The following is a 20,535-nucleotide window of genomic DNA, read 5'->3' on the forward strand; positions in this document are numbered from 1 at the left end:
TACAGATAAATTTGTTTTTAATAAAGGAGTTAATTTTCTTTCAATCCTATATAAAACAATAGCAATTAAAAACTTCATTTTTGAAAGTAAAATATTTACATATGAACAAGTAACTGTGCAAAATGTACATGAAAAAATGGAAAGACAGGGATTTCCTAAAAGAGAAAATAAAAGTGTAACAGTTCTCAGGTGTGGATAAAAAATACTGATCAGCGTTCAGTTCACACGCAAGAATTCATGTCTAACGTGAGAATTCACACAGAGAAAGCCAAAATATTTACAGTCATAAAAGTACTATCAATAGACAATTTAATACAATAACCTCTGAAAATATAAAGAACCAATTAGTATATTTGTAATAAAAAAATAGGTACAAAGAAGGGACTTTGCTCTGGACGTCTGTAAAGTCTGCCCACAGCTTGCATACAGTCTCTTAGCAAAATAATTATAGTTTACATAGCCATTTTATGTTATGTGCCAAAAATTATGTACAATTACTGACAAAATACACCAACCATTTTTCAACACTTGATTCACACTGAGAAACAGTCTTTTGATGATTCTTCTCAACTCTGATTTTATTTTATCTAAGTTTTCACTTTTAGCTAAAAAAACACAGTGCAAGTAAAATATATTTATGCTGAAAAGGTTTCCATTTCCTTTAACTTTACAGCTTCACAAACTGTAGCAAATAAAATTCATTTGTACAGATGCTGAACACATTCAGGAGGGACCCCCATGCCGGGCCCCAACCTATACTAAGCAGAAACGCACCCACACTCCACGTGACGGCGATGACTTGTGTGTTCCTGGAGAATTTGGAGCGGAGAAAAGCCAGGAAGATAAATAGTCTAAAACTCAGTTGGCTTTGCCAACTGACTGCAACAAAAATAAGTGAAATGAGGTCACTGGCTGTCGACATACAGCAACATGGCAAGCGGAACCGAACCCAACCAAAATGCACAGACAATGAAGGAACTGCTACAAGTTGACAGAGGGCAGCTAGTTATTTGCTAAACGATTCCATCAGTCTTTATATATGGCTTGTTTGGCAGGAAGGCCACTCAGTCAAGGATGAGTCAGGTTTGGCTGTCCTTTAGGAGCATCCGCAGGCCTTTGTGTCTCTCTGCTACAGAAACGGTTCTTCCACGCTGAAGAGCTCATTTAGAAACAGGAATATAAAACTGTTCCGTTGTAAAGAGGTGGCTGTTTTTAAACAATATCCCATTTGCTTGTTACAAAAAGGCGTAATCTGCAAATATATAAAACTGTCCCCAGGCAACTTGTCCTGTGTTACTTAAGGAATGCTTTGTAGAGCAACAGTGAATGGCTTGTCTCGCGCTCATTTTCTAAACAAAATATGAGGTCCCTGAGGTTGACCCGGGTGATTCTTTGCCGTGTGAACTGCCTGGGGGCGCCCACGCCGGAGCTGCCTGGGACTGCCGCGCCGGGGCCGGAGCCCTGGTAACGACAAAGGAGGAAACAGAAGCATTAGCGGCGCTCAGAGGTGGGCTGCAAAAAAAAAGGGGCAACACAAACGTCCTCTACATTCGTCCCCAGGACCCGGTTCCTGCGGAAGCCCCCGGCGCAGCCTTCTGCAGGCTGCCAGCTGAGCTGACGTGCTAGCCGCACCCCTTACGGGGCAAGGGCATAGGCAGGAGGCCTCACTCTATCTCACAGGCCAGCCCACCACCACCAACGCCTCACCCAACACACACTGGCCCTGAACGCCAGGGAGGACAAAGCGGGCTCTGCCCAAAGGCAAGTGGCTGAGTGGCTCTGGGACCCGCAGCCACCAGTCTCCACGTGGCCACGGCAAGGCTGCCTAGGGGATCCGGGAAGGGGTGGAAGCCCACATCCGATGCCACACCAGGACTGTCACCCACCCCTGCTCGGCTGATAAAGGCACTAGGTCTGAACTGGGAGGGACAGGCTCACAGTCAGCTAGGGAGGCCAACAGCTCAGTGATAGTGACGGTGATCGAGACCAAGAAAAAGGGGGCTTCCTGCCCCTCTGGCTGAACCAGACACCCAGCCCTATGGAGACCAGCTATCCCCAAGCCGACTCCACACCTTCCTGCAATGGACTTGCATGGCGATGGCACTACGCAAGTATCCAGTCGCTGGATCTCATCACTGCTTCACTGGGCACAAACTACAGCATCCCAAAGGACAGGTCTTGTGTCTCTGTTCGGGAGAGCTGAGTGTCATGTCCAGGTGGCTGAATGGCTTGCGCATCCAATGGCTGTGTCTGTCCTTCCTGCAACCTCAGTCCAAGCTTACGCCGCTGGAGCTAAGCATGTTCTACCAGCAAGGCTGCAGGAGCGTGCTGCCTGGAAGGCGACCACCGCAGCAGGCTGGCAGGATACTGCCAGGTCTCCCTGGCTCCTGTGCCACTTGTCCTGGCCAGATGCAAGGGGTGTCTGAAGACACTGACTGGTCAGTCTCTTTCTACACTGACAGCTGAAGATGGTGAGTTCCCTCAGGCTCTGGGGCCACCGTCATCTTCAGCCTGGTTCCCACATCACCTGTGGCCACATTCTCCTGGTGGAAGGGCTCCTCCAATTGGCTTGGTTATTGACTTTCACCCCTGGAGTAGCCTCAAGAACTACTCTGTGTGAAGACCAGCAGAGGAGCCCCTTAGTGGGCTCAGAAGGAGAAAGAAAACAGTCCCGTTCTGAGGAGTGGCCTCTGGCACAGCCAGCTAGCCGGAACACAGGCTTCCCCGGAGAGGCCCTGCCCTGGCTGCAGGTGGAGAAAGGGACATGGCCTCTGCTCCCGGGGTTCCTGAGAATGGCAGAATCCACCAGTGCCCGGAGACACAGGGGTCTTACAAGGCTGGGATCTGAACCTTACCTCCCCATCTATGGATGTGGGCTTCCACACCCGCGCCTTTACGACACAGATCTAGTTCATCCTGACTACAGCTCAAGAGCGAAGTCTCAGGGATGGAGGTCCCGCAATGCTCAGGCCGCAGAGGCACTGTGGGCCGGAGCGATTTTGGACCCAGACAAAGTGGAGACTGCACTTCCTGCCTCTCCTCTCAGGTTCAACCACCCACACCAGGCAGGGTAAACTGCTTGTCTAGGCATAAAGTTTAATGGGTACTAAAAGTCAGAAATCCTGTGAATGACATCAAAAAACTGGTGCCCCGGACCTGATGGGGAGCACGTGGATGTGCTAGTGAGAACGCTACTGGCTCTGAGCAGCCACATCCAGGCCAAGCACAATTGCTCCGCCCACACCAGCCTCCGCAGGGACTGGCTGGCGCACAGTGCTCGTCCAGGCTCTCCTAAATGCAACTGATGCTCCTCAAACTCAGGTACAGCCCGCTAGCCACAGCTTCTTCCACTACTCCCAGGCCAAGGCTGGCATGGCTACTGCCCAGGGGTCCTGGCCACAGCCTTCGAGTCTGACCGCTCTGACCGCCAGCCCCCGGCAGAGGACTGCTGATCTGGGGACAGTCCCTAGAAGATGGTGCTGGACTCCACAGCAGCAGCTCCTTTTGCCAAGTACACCCCAAGCCCTCCTGGGATGGAGGGATGTGGGAACAGAAACACGTCAGCAGCCTGCAGGCCTCCAAGGCTTGGGAGAAAACAGGGGGCACAGGGAGGCCTTGGGAGGCACAAGCCTCCCCCCCCGCCCCCCGCACTACCTGAGACTGAAGCTTCCGCTCGTGCCGCAGTGCTCCTGCCGAGCAGGAGGTCAGCACCAGGAGCTACAACCTGAATGCCAGGCACTCTACAGCTCAGGGCTAGCGCTGGCATTTTTGGTTTTTTTCTTCTAAAGTACCGACATGAGGGACAAAAATACGATTTTCTAGGGGGGGGTCCAGTTGTGGGGCCTGAACTCTGGGCCTGGGCACCGTCCCTCAGCTCTTCAGCTCAAGGCTAGCACTCTACCACTTGAGCCAAGCACCACTTCTGGCTTTTTTCTTTTTCCTTATGTGGTGCTGAGGAATCGAACCCAGGGCCTCATGCATGCAAGGCAAGCGCTCTACCACGGAGCCACCTTCCCAGCCCCAAAAACATGAATTTTTTTTTAAGGCAGGGCTAGAGCTCTCTTGGGGTACTGGCCTCGTGTGTACCGGCTCTGTAATAATTCACACCGTTCCGTCTGGGGCTGGTACAAGGATGAAATAAAAGGAGGCCAGTCTCTTCATTGTCACACTTGCCCCTCTTAAGTCTGACCTGCCACACACTCAGTGTAAAAAACAACAGGAATCATCTCCTCCTGTGGGCACCCCTTCCCAACACAGAGCCCTGTGTCCCAAAGGAGACCTGGGTTCCGGCTCTGGGGAGCCAGCCAGCGCTGCCCTGGAAGACACAAGGCCCACTTGCAGAGCTGAGGGGCTGAGGATTCCTTCTCCTCTCCAACCCCGACACTCCTCGAGCTCTGTGCCCGTGAACAGACCCCAGAGAGGAGGGAAGGGTTCCCAGGGCTAAGGCAAGAATGCCTGTCTGGGAGCCATGATGCCTGTCGCCTGGGAGGGGCACCACTGGCTGAGGCCTCGGTGAGTTTTCTGTGCCTCCTCATCTCTGTCATCTGGACCACAGGAGTCTAGCTCATCCACAAAGTACTGGAAGAGCATACAGAACACCCGTGCTCGTGCACAGCTGAAGAAAGACACCACTTTGAAGAGGCTGAGCTGAGCACAGTGTTATCTGGCCACCACTGCCCCCCCCCGCCCCCCGCAGGGCACGAAGGGAAAGTAAAATGCACAGGGCCCAGCTGCACTCATGGAAGCAGCGGAGCTAGGTGTGTCCACCTCCCAAGGTGTGTGCCCTTCCTGTCCCCAGCATGCCAACAAGGACAGACTGAGAAAGCAGATGGCAGCAAGAGGCCGAGTTCACACAACACCTCAGACCTGAGTCCCAGTGACTCAGAACACAGGCTAGAGAAGGGTGGCATCATGAAGCCCACAAGGTGACTTCAAAGGGAAACATAGAACATTCTGAGAAGAGGCCAGTTAGTGGACAAAAGAAGAAAGGGGAGATTCAGGGTTCTGCAAGAATAGGGGCCCCTCAGGGTCAGCATTCCCTGCCAGGCAGCCTGAACTTCACCAGGCTGCAAGGAGAGGGCGCCATGACACCACAAATGCATAAACCCAAACGAGAAAAGCAAACGCAAAGCCACTGCGGATTTGGGCCACGAACTTCACAGGGACAAACTCGGTCAGCAGAACAGAGGACCACCACAGGGAAAGACTCCAAATACAATAAAACATTCCTAGGTTAACCCAAAAGGATAGGAAAATCACCTTGAATCAGAAGCTCAAAAGCTGTGTGACTCCACTGGTAAACTTTGAGTGAAAAATCCAAACAAGAATGCAAGGCCCTGAGTTCAAGCCCCAGTATGGGAGGGGGAAGAAGGGGGAACAGCCCAGATCCCCAAAAGCTAAGGAACAAAAGATCCAGAAATATATCTGGGCACCAATGGCTTGCACCAGGAATCTATCTACTCAGGAGGCGGAGATCTAAAGGACTATGCTTCAAAGCCAGTCCAGCAGAAGATCCATGAGACTTCATCTCAGAAATAATCAGTAAAAAGTAGGATGGGGGTCATCGCTCAAGTGGTAGAGCACCAACCTAGCAAACAAGCTGAGCGAGCTCATGACTGAAGTCATTCAAACGCCGATGCAAACCCAGAAATAAATAATGAAGAGTTGACTAACTCAAGAAGTGGAGAGAAAAGATCAAATTTCCTCAGAAATAAATTATTTGGGGCCAGGGGAGAAGAAAAAAAAACCCAAGTGAGTACATAATGAGGAAAAACCAGAAATAAAAATGAAAATAAGATATACAAAAAAAAAAAAGGCAGTCAGAAAGAAAGTCAGTCAGCCACAGAGGAGGCAGCAAACCTCCGCTGGTGCTGAAGGGCAGCAGGAGAGCAGGCCCACGTCAAGGCCAGGCACATCCACCTGCTCCTCTGCTTTCAACCATGAAGATGAGGTCTGCAGGTGAGAAAAGAAACAGCTCAGGAAGACAAAAGGAAGGGTGTGACATTTGAGCTCTTTAAAACCAATATACAAACCAGATGTGATGGCACACATCGGTAATCTCAGCTTCTAGGGAGAAGGCAGGAAGATAGTGGATTTAAGGCCAGTTCGAGGCAAAATACAACAGACAGTCTCAAAAACAAAATACAAATAAAAATATTTGGAAGTATGAATTGAGAGAACCTAGATCTAGGAACATCATGGCCAGCCTAAGAAAACCAGTCTCACACATTCCACAAGGAAACAGGCAAGAAGAAGAATACAACATGGAAAGGACATGAAACTGGACAGGGGATGGAACTGCTGCCAAAATTGGACAGAACCAGGAATGGGGGGAGGCGAGGAGGACACGGATGGACTCCCGGAGCCAGCGGCTGCAGCTTCCAATATAAACCTCAGCCATAACCTCTGAGAATTCACGGAGGAAGGTACTGTTCCCGTGAATCATTCCACAAGTCCAGCAACAAGAAGACTGCTCATAAACATGAAATCACTACTTATGGGTTAGAGAAGAGGAAGGTTAAGAATGAGAGGCTATGATACAATAAATACAGCACAATGAGCAGAAGCTACAGGCAAAATCAAAGCCTGTTCCAGTAATCCTAACCAGTAGACGGTGCCAGACATCTCGCTCTTGGTACACACAGGTCCAGGGATCTAATCCTCCATGAGAACCCGGACAGCTTTCATTCTCTCCTCCCAACCCCCAAGCCCAGGGAAACCAATGCAGCAGATGAGATATGATTGGAAATCTTGGCGTCTTGAAGAGTGAGTACAACTCTGCGCCTCTGCACTTAAAAATCTTCTCAACTGGAAGCACCAGGACTCACAAGGCCTTGTGTTTCCATACTTCCCAGCTTGAACCTCCTGCAACAACTATGCAGCTTGTGGTTTTCGAACTCTACTTCCCACTAGAAGAAACTAGTTCTTCCTGGGGAAACGGCTGCTCCAGGCCTGAAGCGGGACACCTGTACCACACGCATGCTGCATTCTGTCCTTCCAGGTGACAAGAACGTGATGTCCCATGGTGACATGCCCCGGAGCCTCCTGAGGTGCTGCCACTGGCCAAAGGTAGCACAGTGTAAACCACGATGACAATGAGGACTGCAGAGGATAAGAACTCCTGAGCTCACGAAAAAATAAAGCCATTTTAAAAACAAAACAAACAAACAGCCATCACCTTCTGAGGACGGGACGGGGAATCATTCTGTTACCCGAAACCAACCAGATGAAGAGCACTCAGCATTTACCCTCCCTTCCCCATGAACCAAACATCTAGGAAAACTAACAGCAGATGAGGAGTCTTCAGATAAAATCCTCCAGTTAATGAATAAAAACAAACTGCACGTGCAAGGCCCTGAGTTCAAGCTCCAGCTCCAAAACTGACCAATACAAAAGTCAAGTAATAAACTTCACATATCACAAGTTTTATATTCTCAAGCAGGAAGTGGCTGCAGGCACCCACCATCACAGAGGAGAGTACAGAGCAGAGCCTGCGCCTCCACTCGGCAGAGGGCGCTCAGGTGAGCCAGCTGGAGGTATCTTTGGTTCACCTGCCATGAGCAGGAAGCTCAGGGACTGAGGTATACATACACCAGCTGCGCGCCTAGATAGCCAAGGACCACCACAGGCCTGACCCCTGGTCTTACCATGTCCAGGAAAGAAGAAAGTAGGGTGCTGTAAATTTACAGACTAAAAAAAAAAGAACAGACAAGGTAAAGCAGGGTGCCTCCCCCACAGAGCTGGGAGCACAACCTTGTGCTTCTAGTGTCACTTGTGGTCACGGCAGTCATTACTGCTGCAGGGTAGTAAGGGGCCTGGAACCGCAGGCGCACAGGCTGCTCTGGTGCTTGAACTGGCCACAAGTCCACAAGGATCACACCTTAGGATGATTCCGAGGTGCAATTCTATCCCTAAGGCCCCATCTTAGGCCCCAAAAGAAATTCAGGAAAACAGGTCAGCAACGTCCAAAACTCTCCCTCAAAACCCAAGAATCTTTCTTCTAACAGCTCTTTTCACGATACATCGTTAGTGCTCAAGACTTTACTGATTTCTTGGTTTTATTTTATTTTTTGGGGGGGGTCCATTCGTGGGGCCTGCACTCTGGGCTTGGGCACTGTCCCTCAGCTCTTCAGCTCAAGGCTAGCCACTGCGCCACTTCTGGCTTTTTTTCTTTTTGCTTATGTGGTGCTGAGGAATCGAACCCAGGGCCTCAGGCATGCAAGGCAAGAGCTCTACCACTGAGCCACCTTCCCAGCCCTGATTTCTTGGTTTTAAACCAAGCTTCCAATGTGGGCATTGTGGGCCTCAGTTCACACACTGCAACGTGGGCCCAGCAGCGGGCTCTTGCTGAGAAGCCTGCCCAGCAGCCCCAACTAGACTAGGTGGCATTAGGCCACCACCCCAGGATTTCCTGGCCAGGCCCATGCTGAAGCTCAGGAATCTGTACTTCCTTCTTTCTGACCCTCCCTGGGACTCTCCCTACCACTCAGACATGCATTTAACACTGCCTGCACTATGCCCAGAATTCTTACCTGTGCGGCACAAGTGGGTTTGTCCCTGTTCCTCTCACATGCTGTGGCCAGTGTCACACCAGGAGCACTATCCAGAGGTCACGCTGGCACTTAGGACACACGAGCCTCAGCACTGAGGTTCCAGGACATCTGGACACCACACACAATCAGCAGTCTCTGGCAGGAAAAACACTGCCTTGCTGAGGTCACTACCCTGTGTCCCTGCCCGAGTCCACCTCCACACTCCCCAGAGCAGCGCAAAACCATCCAAGGCGCACAGCACACACCAGCTGCTATGGGGCTCGGAGAAAAATGGAGCTACCAAAGGTCAGGCAGTACATTAGAGTCCAATCCTTGCAAGCAACAAGACCAGTTTGAGAAGCCAGAAAGAACTCTTTTATACTAAGACCCACCACAGCAGAGCCTAAAGGCACACCCAGACAGGGAAGATAGAGCATACAGGGTAGATCCTGCTAGGTCAGGGGGGCTTGAGAAATACCTTGACCTTTCCACAGACCATGACTGACAAGCCTGCACAAATCCAAGATGACCAGCTACTTACTGAACTGCTAAAAACCAATATTCTTCAAAAGAAGGCTGCATGCTATCCACAAGGTGCATATTCAAGTCACAATCACTAGATATGCAAAGAAACAAAAAGAGGGGATCCTTATTCAAAAGGGGAAAGCAGTCAATAAAAAGTAGACCTGAGATGTGGAAGAGAGGGATGAAAGGGGTGGGGGGGAAGAGTGGGAGGGATGGAGCGAAGACGGGCAGATAGGCTTTAAAAACAGCTTTAAGCTCTGGTCCTTGCTCCCAAGATGACAGGAAAAAAAGAAGAAACAACTGTCATGCCTGAAAGGGCCACAGCTCCATGCAGCCTATTCACCATACAAACTGTGCCCAATGCATGCCAAGGACAAAGTCATTAAGAATGTGGTCATTCAGAACACAGTAGAGGCCACAGCCATCAGGAATATTTCAGAAGTGAGTGTCCTGGATACTTTGGCGCCTCCTGAGCTCCATTGCCGCATGAACGGTGCCATTCACAGCAAGGGGGTCGGGATTGAACTCGTGAAGCCCAGAAAGACTGAACACCCCACTACCCCGATTCAGTCTGCTGACACTGCCCCACAACCTGCACCAAGAAGTAAATAAGATGGAAATGATGCTTTCAAGGAAACCGGCTTTAATAAATATGACCAACTAACTGTAGGAAAATGCAGACTTTATGAGTAGGCAGAGAATCTTGGCCAATCATTAGAAGCTAAAAATGAAGCAAATGTAACTTCTAGAATCAAAATACACATTAGGAAATGAAAACCTGACTAGAGCTGAACAACTAACTGGTTATGGCCAAACTCCACCTGGCTAAGCCACCTGGAGGGAGAGTAGTGGAGATCATCAGCCAGAAAACAGAGAAAACAAACTGAAGCAAATGGCACTGGTTCAAAAGCTATGAGGCAACAGTAACAGGTTTAATAACAAGTAATTGGAGATCTAACAAAAGAAAGATTGGAACAGAAAAGAACACTTGGAGAAATAATGATCAGAATGTTCCAAATGCAATTTAAAAAAAGAAAAAAGAAAAACCAAAACATTGACCTACAGTCCAATTGAGAAAAGCTTAGAAAACCTGAAAGAGGCCACATACAGAACCTACCAAATACAAAACAAACCAATATATAAAGTCTCAAAACCTCAAAGAAAGACAAATTATGTAGAGGAAACAAGGATTGAACTTACAGCAGAACCACTAGAAGAAAGTGGGTCAACATCCTGAGATTTCTGCAAGAGAAAAAAAAACCTAGCAACCCAGACCTTTCTAACAAGGATCCTTCAAAGTGAGAGTGAAATATAATCACATCTGTGGGGCACAGCGTGTGCAGCAAGGTCCCGGGTTTAAACCCCCCCCGCCCCGCCCCAAAAAGGAATGAAGACAAGACAACCAACCATGTTCAAGTAAATAGCAGTGGAGAGGGAAGACCTCCAACAGACCTACACTACAAGATCCTAGAGGCTGTCCTTCAGACCAATGGAAAAGGGTGCAAGAAGGAACAAAGAATACCAGAAAAGGCAACTGAGAACACTGTTTTCCTTCTTCAATTGACGTTAAAGAAAATTTAGAGTTGGAGCAAAAACAAAATGCTAAGACAGGGTACATAAGAGAAAAAGTATAACAGAATTTGCACAGCACCTTCCCTTTCATGGTCTACATTAGCCCTCTTCCTATAAGGCTTCTCCCATGTGTACTTTTCGGGGAGACACCACCCCAGCAAAATTACTCCTTCGATTGCAATTTACACATATGTTTTTAAAAGTCAGTTGGAGCAAACTGGTGATCCCATGCGTTTATGCAAAGAACTTTTGGTTCACGTGATATACACAAACAAGCTGATTTGAATGTCAAGTGTCCTATGCAGGAGACTGAGGAAGATGAGGCAATATGTGAAGTGAAGGGGTGTGTTCTGACATGTGTCTGTCTACCTGAGGAAGCAGGCTCTAAGGCGCTCTCCCGGGTCCCTTCCAGACCTCAACCCCCGCGATGCTGCTGTACCTCTGCTCCTGATCCTGGCCCCGCACAGTCCACTTTCCTCTTTTTCCTGGGCCCAATGGCCGCCAGTGCTGTGAGGTTGGCATCTCGCTGTCGCATTTGTGCCAGCTCCTGCTGCTGCATCTTCGTGGTGGAAAGGAAACAAGGACTATGGTTTCTCAGATGTTTTACTTACTGCAAAAGCATTATGCAGATACCAAAAAGGCTTTCTGAAATTTTCTAAATTTTAATGATTTATCTTTAAAAAAGAAAAAAAGCACACTGACTATACTCACCACAAAATTTAAGAACATTTAAAAAGCAATAGATGACTAGATGTTTACATTAAGTGGTAGACTACCTGCCTAGCAGGTACAAAACACTTGGTTCAAAATCTCCACTACCATGAATGAACCAATGAATGAATGACTACAACTGAAACTCACCTTAAAAGACTCAGAAAACTAAACAAGTTCAGAAAAGTTGACGTTAAACCTAAAAGCTAGACACAAACTATACAGGAAAAATATCTTTGGCTTGGTACTATTTAAATATTACAATACTGTAAATAGCTACATAAAAACCCCAGTTCAGAAATCCCAAGGTTTTCTTAAATGTTCTCTTTTCTGTATCTAGGATGAATACAAACTTGGAGTTATATGGTAACAAGTCCAGGACTGAAAAGCTTACCTCTTTTGCCTTCTGCTTCAACCTTAATTGTTCTGGATCTTCTTGTCTGGATCGAGACTATTTTTGAAAGAAGAAGGAAAATAAGTTATGACCTAAATATTTATCTCCAACAAGTGTTAACGTATTGATTTTATAATAGCATCTATGCCATATAACAGAATGTTCTAAGTTTTTTTTTTTTTTTTTTTTTAAGGGGGGGGGGGGGGGTCTGGTCGTGGGGCCTGAACTCTGGGCCTGGGCGCTGTCCCTCAGCTCTTCAGCTCAAGGAGAGCGCTCTACCACTTGAGCTACAGCGCCACTTCCGGCTTTTTTTTTTTTTTTTTTGCTTATATGGTGCTGAGGAATTGAACCCAGGGCCTCATGTATGCAAGGCAAGAGCACTACCACTGAGCCACCTTCCCAGCCCTGTTTTAAGTTTTTTTAATGCTTAAATCCAAAAGATAAAAATTTAGATTACAGGGCTAGAAATGTGACTTAGTGGCCAAGTGCTTGCCTAGCATGCATGAGGCCCTGGGTTCAATAACTCATTATCACATAAACAAAATAAATGAAAAAAAAAAAACAAAAAAACTTGTACATCATGAAAAAGTACCAATTTGGTATAACGTCTTTGACTCAATGTGGTCTGACAGGAGTCAGGACAGGGTTCTGGGTTCAGGGACTGCTCCTACACCTCAGCAAGTGGAGTAAGGGTTAGCATTTGGTCATCACCAAAGTTCATGCCTCAAGTTTTTCAGGAAGCCTCTCTGTGTAATGAAGTTTGTTTCTGACGCTACAAGTGAGGTGTGCCACATCTGGCTCTGTGTTCTAGACTGAAGAGCCACAGTCTGAAGCACAGACTTGCATATTTGCACATTGGTAGATGGAACCCAGGGAACCTGAGGGACAGGTGAAGAATGCCAGCGGAGCAAGGCCTCTTTGTGGCTCCACTTACAACCCTAAATATCCCCTTTTCTTCAAAGCCAGCCCAAAACACAACTCTGGCCACCTGGAGTCAGGGTGCATACACTGGAAATGAAGAGGGTATGCCCACAACCAAAAGCCTGGAGAACAACACAGTCACTTGCCTTGGCCGCCCTCATCAGGATCTCCCTCTCCTGCTCATCTTTTCTCTGCTTTTCAATCTGGTCAAGTTGTTCAAAAAATTTGAGCTGAGCCCGGACATCACTTGCCTGTTCATATCTGTCATCATCCTGAAAAAAAGAAAAAAAAAGGCAAAAATACGGTGTCACAGATTTGAGGATCCAGCAAGCAAACACTTGGCTGGCAAAGTGGACAGTTGCATAGCTCTTCCCAACCCCTCAGTCCAGCCCCCACTTGGCAGTAGAGCTCATCACTCATTTTTTTTTTCTTTGGTTCTGGTCGTGGGGCCTGAACTCTGGGCCTGGGCGCTGTCCCTCAGCTCTTCAGCTCAAGGCTAGCACTCTACCACTTGAGCCACAGTGCCACTTCCAGCTTTTTTATTTTCTGCCCAGGGTCGAACCCAGGGTCTCATGCATGCAAGGCAAGCGCTCTACCACTGAGCCACCTTCCCAGCCCCCATCACTCATTTCCCTAGACGATTCCACACACCTGCCATCAGGGCAGTCTCACCAGGAACCCTGCAACTTCATGGAAATTTCTGTTTTAGATTCTTGGATGCTGCCCGATAATCTTTATGCCATTTAAGATTCTCTATAGTAGTCAGGCACAGGTGGCTCACTCCTGTCATCCTAGCTACTCAGGAGGCTGAGATCTGAGGATCATGGTTCAAAGCCAGCCCTTGCAGGAAAGGCCGTGAGACTCTTATCTCCAATAAACCTAGAAAACCAGAAGTGGTGCTGTGGCTCAAGCGGTAGAGCACTCACCTTGAGCTGAAGAGTGCAGGGACAGCGCCCAGGCCCAGAGTTCAAAGCCCCATGACCGACAAAAATGAACAAAGATTCTCTGTAGTAACAGCAGTGTCTTTCTTTGTCAGTCGTGGGGCTTGAACTCTGGGCCTGGGCATTGTCCCTGCGCTCTTCAGCTCAAGTCTAGCACTCTACCGCTTGAGCCACAGTGCCACTTCTGGTTTTCTGAATGGTTTATTGGAGATAAGAGTCTCACAGACTTTTCCTGCCCAGGCTAGCTTTGAACTTCGGTCCTCAGATCTCAGCCTCCTGAGTAGCTAGGGTGACAGGCCTGGGCCACCAGCATGCGGCTCACAGCAGTGTCTTCAAAGCAGAGCATTTACTCCAAATACTGCTCTGAAGGCCTGGGACACCCGCCACAGGAGCAAGGCTGCCTCACACAGTTCCTAGCTGTTCCCGGTGCCTGCCAGAGCTGCATTTGTACAATACAAGAAGAACACCTATTTTGCCTTGAAATCTGCTCCATGAACAGAGCAGCCGCAGCTCATGGCCCAGGGAAGGGTTCAGAGCCCACCGAGGTCAGGAACCCTGTGGTTGAACAAGGGTGGAAAATGGCGTAATTTTCAAAACTAACCATTCATCTTCAATGTACAGCCCTTCAGATCACGCCCTCCTGTCCCAGCCCAGGTCTATAAAACACCCAGAACACCGTGATATTCAGGGAGCACACTGGCCTCGTCCTGGAAAGGTGGCTTCCAGATCTCTCTACTCAGAAAGTGACAACAGAAAGATACTCTCTCCTCAGGGAAGATGCCCCATTACCTTATAAGAGAAGTTTTTTTGCTGAGCCGTTTCAGATATTTTTTCTACAAGATTCTGTAGCCTCTGCTGCGTGGCGTGAGACACATAACTCACTACATCTGGGTGCAATTCTGTTATGCCGTGCTTTTTACCTGCAGGCCAGACAGAAAGAGCATTTCCAGCATTCTGCAGTTTTCTTTGCTCCCATTTCGCTCTTTTTCTCCCCCAGCAAGTTCTGCTCTGTCCAGAGCAGCCCAGGCTGCTATGGCCCAGCACTACCTGAGGACGTGAGGAGCAAGGGCACGCCCACGTGTGGCCCACACACAGTGGAGCTGCCAGAGAACTACCAAACAAGTTTCTGTCAAGGAGCACACGCCAGGCACCGTGGGCACTGCCGTACCGATTTCCAACATCCTCCTTTGCAAGGGTGCGGGGAGCAGGAAGGTGTCATCCTTACAGGACCGGGTTAGCGTCCCCACCAATTCAGAGTTTGTGGCCAGTATTCTTGCACTTTCTTCTGACAGGTTTACTCCAGCCATCGATGCAACATCATTGATGTCATCATCATCCCTGAGGAGAAGAGAAAGGGGTCATCATCCTAGCTTTCCGAGGAGTTCGTGAGAAATAGCGCTGAGGTGGTTCTGATGTGGCAGAGCAGTAGGACACCAGCAACAGTCCTCTGGCTCCTGCACGCTCTGTGTCCTGACATTCAGAGAAGGTATCTTGTGGCCTAGGGTGAAAATTAATCTGCTCTTTTTCAAGAAAAAGCTGTATGAAATGAGAGTGGACCCAAGTCCATAAATGGCTATGTGGAAGAGCCCTGACCACAGCCGCACCATGTCTAGAGAAAGAAAAATCAAAAGCACTATTACTGTGAGGTTATCTGTCATAGCACCTGAAATCGAAAAAGAGGTTTTTCCTTTGTTACTGTTTTGGTTTTGTCTGTCTTGTTTGTTCCTTTATCTGTCTTTGAGGGGGGCAAGAAGGGGTACAGAAGGGACAAAGAGTGAACAAAGGCAGCAGTGGTACCCACTAGACACTATCTTGAAAATGAACTATACAACTTGTGGGTGGGGACAGGAGGGAAAAGCTGGGAGAGAGAGAAGGGGTGACATTGTGCAAAAAGAAATGTATGCGTGGGGCTGGGAAGGTAGCTCAGTGGTAGAGCGCTTGCCTTGCATGCTCGAGGCCCTGGGTTCGATTCCTCAGCACCACATAAGCAAAAAGAAAAAAAAGCCGGAAGTGGCGCTGTGGCTCAAGTGGTAGAGCACTAGCCTTGAGCTGAAGAGCTGAGGGACAGCGCCCAGGCCCAGAGTTAAGGTCCCACGACCGGACCCAAAAAAAAAAAAAAAAAAAGAAATGTATGCGTTACCTGACTCATGTAACTGTAACCCGTCTGTACACCTATCACCTTTATAATAATATAAAAAAATTCTTCAAAAGAAAAAACTTATTTAAAACAATCACAAACTCTCAGACTGAAAGACAAATTAGCACAAAGAACTGTCCCTAGTCCGGTGCCAGTGGCTCATGCCTGTCATCCTAGCTACTCAGGAGGCTGAGATCTCAGGATTGTGGTTCAAAGTCAGCCCAGGCAGGAAAGTCCATGAGACTCTTACCTCCAATAAACCACCAGAAAACCTGAAGTGGCGCTGTGGCCCAAGTGGTAGAGCACTTGTCTTGAACTGAAGAGCTGAGGGACAGCAGCCAGGCCCAAAGTTCAAGCTCCACAACTGACCCTCCCCCAGCCCCCCAAAAAAAGAATTCTCCTTGAGGTATGGCCCCAGAGGCACAGCACAAGCAAAAGGACCTGAATGCAAATACCAGTACCATGGGGGGGGGGGGGGGGGGGGGGAGCACATACGAGACACGTTGTTGATATGAGCCCCCTCCCCAAAGCCCAATGCCTGCCTGTGCTTCCAGGACAAGGGCACCTACACCTACACAGTGACCTGCACATGTGGCCACTCTCCCATGAAGCGTCTTTCCCAGCAGGAGAGTCCACATGCCAACCCTGCACACTTCCTCCCCTCCACTGAATGTCCCTCAGCCTTTCCTTGATCCTTTGACCCTGGCACTTGGCAGGTTACAGCGCACTCCAACGGAACCTCCTCATTCCCGCCGGACCCATGACAAGAGCTCCATCAAGCCACCCCTGCAGGTGGCTCCTCTTGGGTGTCCCGTGTGCCCTCTGAAGTCGTGTGCCCACAGCTCCCTCCTGCTGGCTCCAGGTCATTCCGTGGCTGACACCTACCCAGTGCTGAGCCTCCACTTCTTCACAGCCCAGCCCAGGCTCGGGAGGGAGCTGTGCTGGTCGACGTGGCTCTACCCACCCCTTGCTCCAACATGGCTGAGGGGCCTCAGCTCATCCAAGCCCTACGGTCAGCCTCTTCTCAGAGAAACCTTGGGCCTTGTGTTGGAAAATGGCTTTTAAAAAACAAACCCTGAGCACAGCCTCTCTGCAGAGTGAGGCCTGGGGCTCTCATCTGTACCCTAATCCCACCCTCTACCCTTGATCCTAGTCTAAGGCCACTCTGCTTTTGTTCTGTCCTCAACAGTAAGATGCCACAGAGCCCAAGAGCCTGGACTTAGCTTCGGGTACGTATCTATACCCCATCTCCCCGCCCACCTCTCAAGGTGGCAGACGTCCACACCCCACTGGAGCCCTGCCTCCTGATGTCTGCCCATCTTCCTGAAAATGTCTTGGAGGAGGGAGATCCATCCACATGAACGTCCTACAGTGGTAGGGCCCTACAGCAAGGCCACTCTCAGAGCGCTGGAAGAGGCTCTGCCTGGCTGTTGGTCTTGAATGAAAGCAGCCTGGTCCCTGATGTGAGGGCAAATCATCAGCTGGGAAAGGACTGTGCTCTGAGGGGTGATAAGCTTGGTTTGCTGTGCTGTGACCCCCCTCTTGTGCCACAGTGGGCCTGAAAGTCAACCTTCCCGGCTACACGCACAGCGGAAAGCGCAGAGCGCAGTCGTGAGGCTGCAGGGCACCAGGCACTCTCAGTCCAGGAAGACCCGAGCCAGGCGAGAGCGGTGCCCCCGCAGTGCACACGCCCAGTCCTTACCGAAACGAACCTCCCCCAGGCTCCTTGAGCTTGTTCTTCTGTGCAGCAGCTGCTTGTGCCGAGACAGTAGAAAGGGCTTTGGTTCCAGGTAACACGGTGGGTTTCACCACGGGGACTGCAAAGGAAAAACATGTGGAGTCTAGACGCTGGTCCTGGATGTCCACCACCTTGCTACCTTGCTCCAGGACTTCTCTCAAAGGAGAAGCTCCCACCTCCTAACTAAAGACAACGAAGTTTGCAAAAGCTGTAAACCAGTTAAAAGTTTGTAATGCATCTCTTAAGCACTTACCATCTTGCATTTCCCCAGACTTTTAAGTACAGGAATGCCTGCTGACTAAAAAACTCACATGAGCCAAGAAAGTGAATACATCTGCAGGCTCAGGTGCTTGGGAGGCCAGCAGAGGAGTGCTTAAGCCTACGAACTCAGGGCCAGCCTGAGCCATGAATGACACTGCCTCCTCCTGCCCATCAAAAAGAAAGTAACAGCAGTGTCCACACACCCACAGACCCCCCCCCCCACACACACAATTTCTAAAATCATATCAATGGACTAATTATTGCCATACTAGTAGTTACTAACGTATAATTAAGATGTGAGTTTTGTTACACATAACTTACCACAATAATAAATTAACAGAACATAAAAATAAAGAAAGACAAGACGCCACCCCACTGCCAGGCAGCTCTGGGCCCAGCCCCGGCCTCAGGTAGCTGGAGCCGGGCCTCACCTGGCTGCAGCTGGTTCAGTTGGATCTGCTGAGATGTGGTGAGCATGATCCGGTTGTGAGGCTGCCGCAGTGCGACCATGGGCGTCTGCGTCAAGGTCACCTGCGGGGGCCGGATCAGGGCTCCAGGCTTGGGGGGCTGCTGGATCACCTGGGGCAGAGCCAGCAGAGCACATGAGCATTCTCCCCAAGGGCCAGAGTCTGGTCTCCACACCCCCAACCCACAAAAATCTCCAGAAACCTCTGCACCTCAGCCCCACGGCTTGGGAGAAACCTGGCCCGGTGAGAGCCCAGGCCAAAGTTCCACAAGGGGCCTCATGGGACGGGAACAAGGCGAGACAGCCCAGCCCAGCCCAGCACAGCAAGCCCACAGGACCAGGCCCATCTTGAGGCAGCAGTGCAGCAGTGCTGAGCTCAGACCTCTCGGGGTACAGTACCTCTCTCCTCTTCTGTCAGGAGAGTGGCACTGTCACCTGATGGCCACCGGTCAAATGTTTAATTCCTCTTCTAAGCCTTTTCTAAAATGCCAGGTGACATACATTGGCATGAGAGTGGATTTCCAAGTCCTGCCCTGAGCCTGACCCTACTGTCCTCTATGGCCACTTCCCTCTCACCACTCCAGGAGCTGGACCTGGGCCACACTGCCCTGGGCTGAGAACCTGGCTTCAGGGCATGCATAGCCTACTGTCCTGTCTCCCCAGTCACATAGCAGGCTCCACGAGCTGGAGTACCACCCGCTTCCTGTGCTGTGGGCCACCTCCGGGAGGCAGGGCCCAGACAGCCCACGTTGATACCGGATGCTGCTCTGTCCAACAGAGCCTTCCCACAGACCTCTGGGCTAGTGTTCTAGAGTGAGGTTTCTAACTTTAACAAAGCTGCTTCCTGAGACTGAGGTGTAGCTAGTGTCCAGGTACTTGTCCAACAGGTGTGAAGCCCTGCAGGGAAGAAAGCAAAACAAAGCAATGCTGCCTTCATGGTTGTCTCTGCATCACAAGAGACTCACAGGGCCAGCTCCAGACAGCTCTGGCCGGGTACAGGTATACCTGCCACTAAAAAGTGTGCCACACACGAGTTCAAATACCAGCATGACCAAAAACAAAAAACAAAACAAAAAAAAAGGGATGTCACTGAAGTGGTGGAGTGCCTGCCTCTCAGGCATGCAGCACTGCCGACAAAAACAAGCATGGCAGGCTTATACTCAAGAAATGCATCCAGCTTCCACCAATCCATTGGCCTGCTGGCTACATACAGTGACATAAGCAGAGGGTGTGTGTGTGTGTGTCTGTGTGTGTGTGTGTGTGTGTGTGTGTGTGTGTGTGTGTGTGTGTGTGTGTGTGTGTGTGTGTGTACACACACACACACACAACAGTAACTCTTCAAGGAGCTGGGCATGATAGTGCATGCCTGTCATTCTGCCACCTACAAGGCGGGAGCATGGCAAGTTGAAAGCCAGCCCAGCCTCTAACAGAGCAAGACCTTGCCTCAAATACAAAAAGAAAAAGGAAGAAAACATGATGCTATGGACATAACTGAACACCAGAGGCCAGAACTTCACAAAAGAGGACTTAGTAGGAGCTTCAAGAAAAGAAGGGGGAAATTAGCTCATTGGTTAGTAAATAACAGCCCCTCACACTATACTATGTTAAAGCCGAGGGCCCTATCCCTCATGTTGTCCGAGGGATATAGGAAAGCCCACCTTTAAATGTGGGCCTTCAGCCCTGCCCTGCCCCTCTTCCTGCCCTCAACCCTCTGCCGTGTTCACACTGCCAACAAGCAGAGCAAATGCAAGCTTTCTCCAAGGTAAGCAGGCCAGCCGGGCATGAGTGGCTCACACCTGTCATCCTAGCTACTCAGGAGGCTGAGATCTGAGGATCCCAGTTCAAAGCCAGTCCGTGAGACTCTGATATCCAATTAATCACCAGAAAACTGGAAGTGACACTGTGGCTCAAGCAGTAGAGCGCTCACCTTGAGCTGAGGGGCAGCGTCCAGGCCCAGAGTTCAAGCCCCACAATAGATGAAAGAAAGAACAAAAGAACGAAAGAAAGAACGAAAGAAAGAAAAAGATGGATGAGCAGGCTCCCTTGACAGAGCCTAGCCCCCTTTCTGAGGGTCATTATACAACACAGCCCGCAGTTGACTGACCACAGGGCCTACATTATTTCATATTTTAAGCCACATCTAGAAGAACAAAGCCTTTTTTTTTTCTTTACAGTGCTAGGCAAGTGCTCTACCACTGAATTACACCCCACCCAACACCCATGACATTTTATAACCGCTTTTCTAGATTTGTTGGGCCTATGGCAGGAGTGTGTTCAGAACCTAACTTTCCATGAAGGAATCCAAACGCCAAATCCACACCATGAATACACAAGCCCA

The 20,535-nt window shown here is 49.5% G+C and overlaps 1 protein-coding gene across 1 annotated transcript in view; it reads right to left on the minus strand.

The window, feature by feature from the left end:
- Positions 1-20,535, minus strand: part of Taf4 (TATA-box binding protein associated factor 4) — a 68,687-nt gene continuing 48,152 nt past the window's right edge. Inside the window, exons 8-15 of the mRNA XM_042699544.1 lie at positions 18,163-18,321; positions 17,435-17,549; positions 14,764-14,933; positions 14,385-14,515; positions 12,801-12,926; positions 11,734-11,790; positions 11,068-11,187; positions 1-1,461 (exon numbers count right to left, since the gene is read on the minus strand). Coding sequence (XP_042555478.1) covers positions 1,294-1,461; positions 11,068-11,187; positions 11,734-11,790; positions 12,801-12,926; positions 14,385-14,515; positions 14,764-14,933; positions 17,435-17,549; positions 18,163-18,321 — 1,046 coding nt within the window. The 3' untranslated portion in view covers positions 1-1,293. The remainder of the gene's footprint in view (positions 1,462-11,067; positions 11,188-11,733; positions 11,791-12,800; positions 12,927-14,384; positions 14,516-14,763; positions 14,934-17,434; positions 17,550-18,162; positions 18,322-20,535) is intronic.

This window comes from Dipodomys spectabilis, unplaced genomic scaffold, assembly GCF_019054845.1.
Source record: "Dipodomys spectabilis isolate Male_0828 unplaced genomic scaffold, ASM1905484v1 ptg000257l, whole genome shotgun sequence".
Taxonomy (NCBI): domain Eukaryota; kingdom Metazoa; phylum Chordata; class Mammalia; order Rodentia; family Heteromyidae; genus Dipodomys; species Dipodomys spectabilis.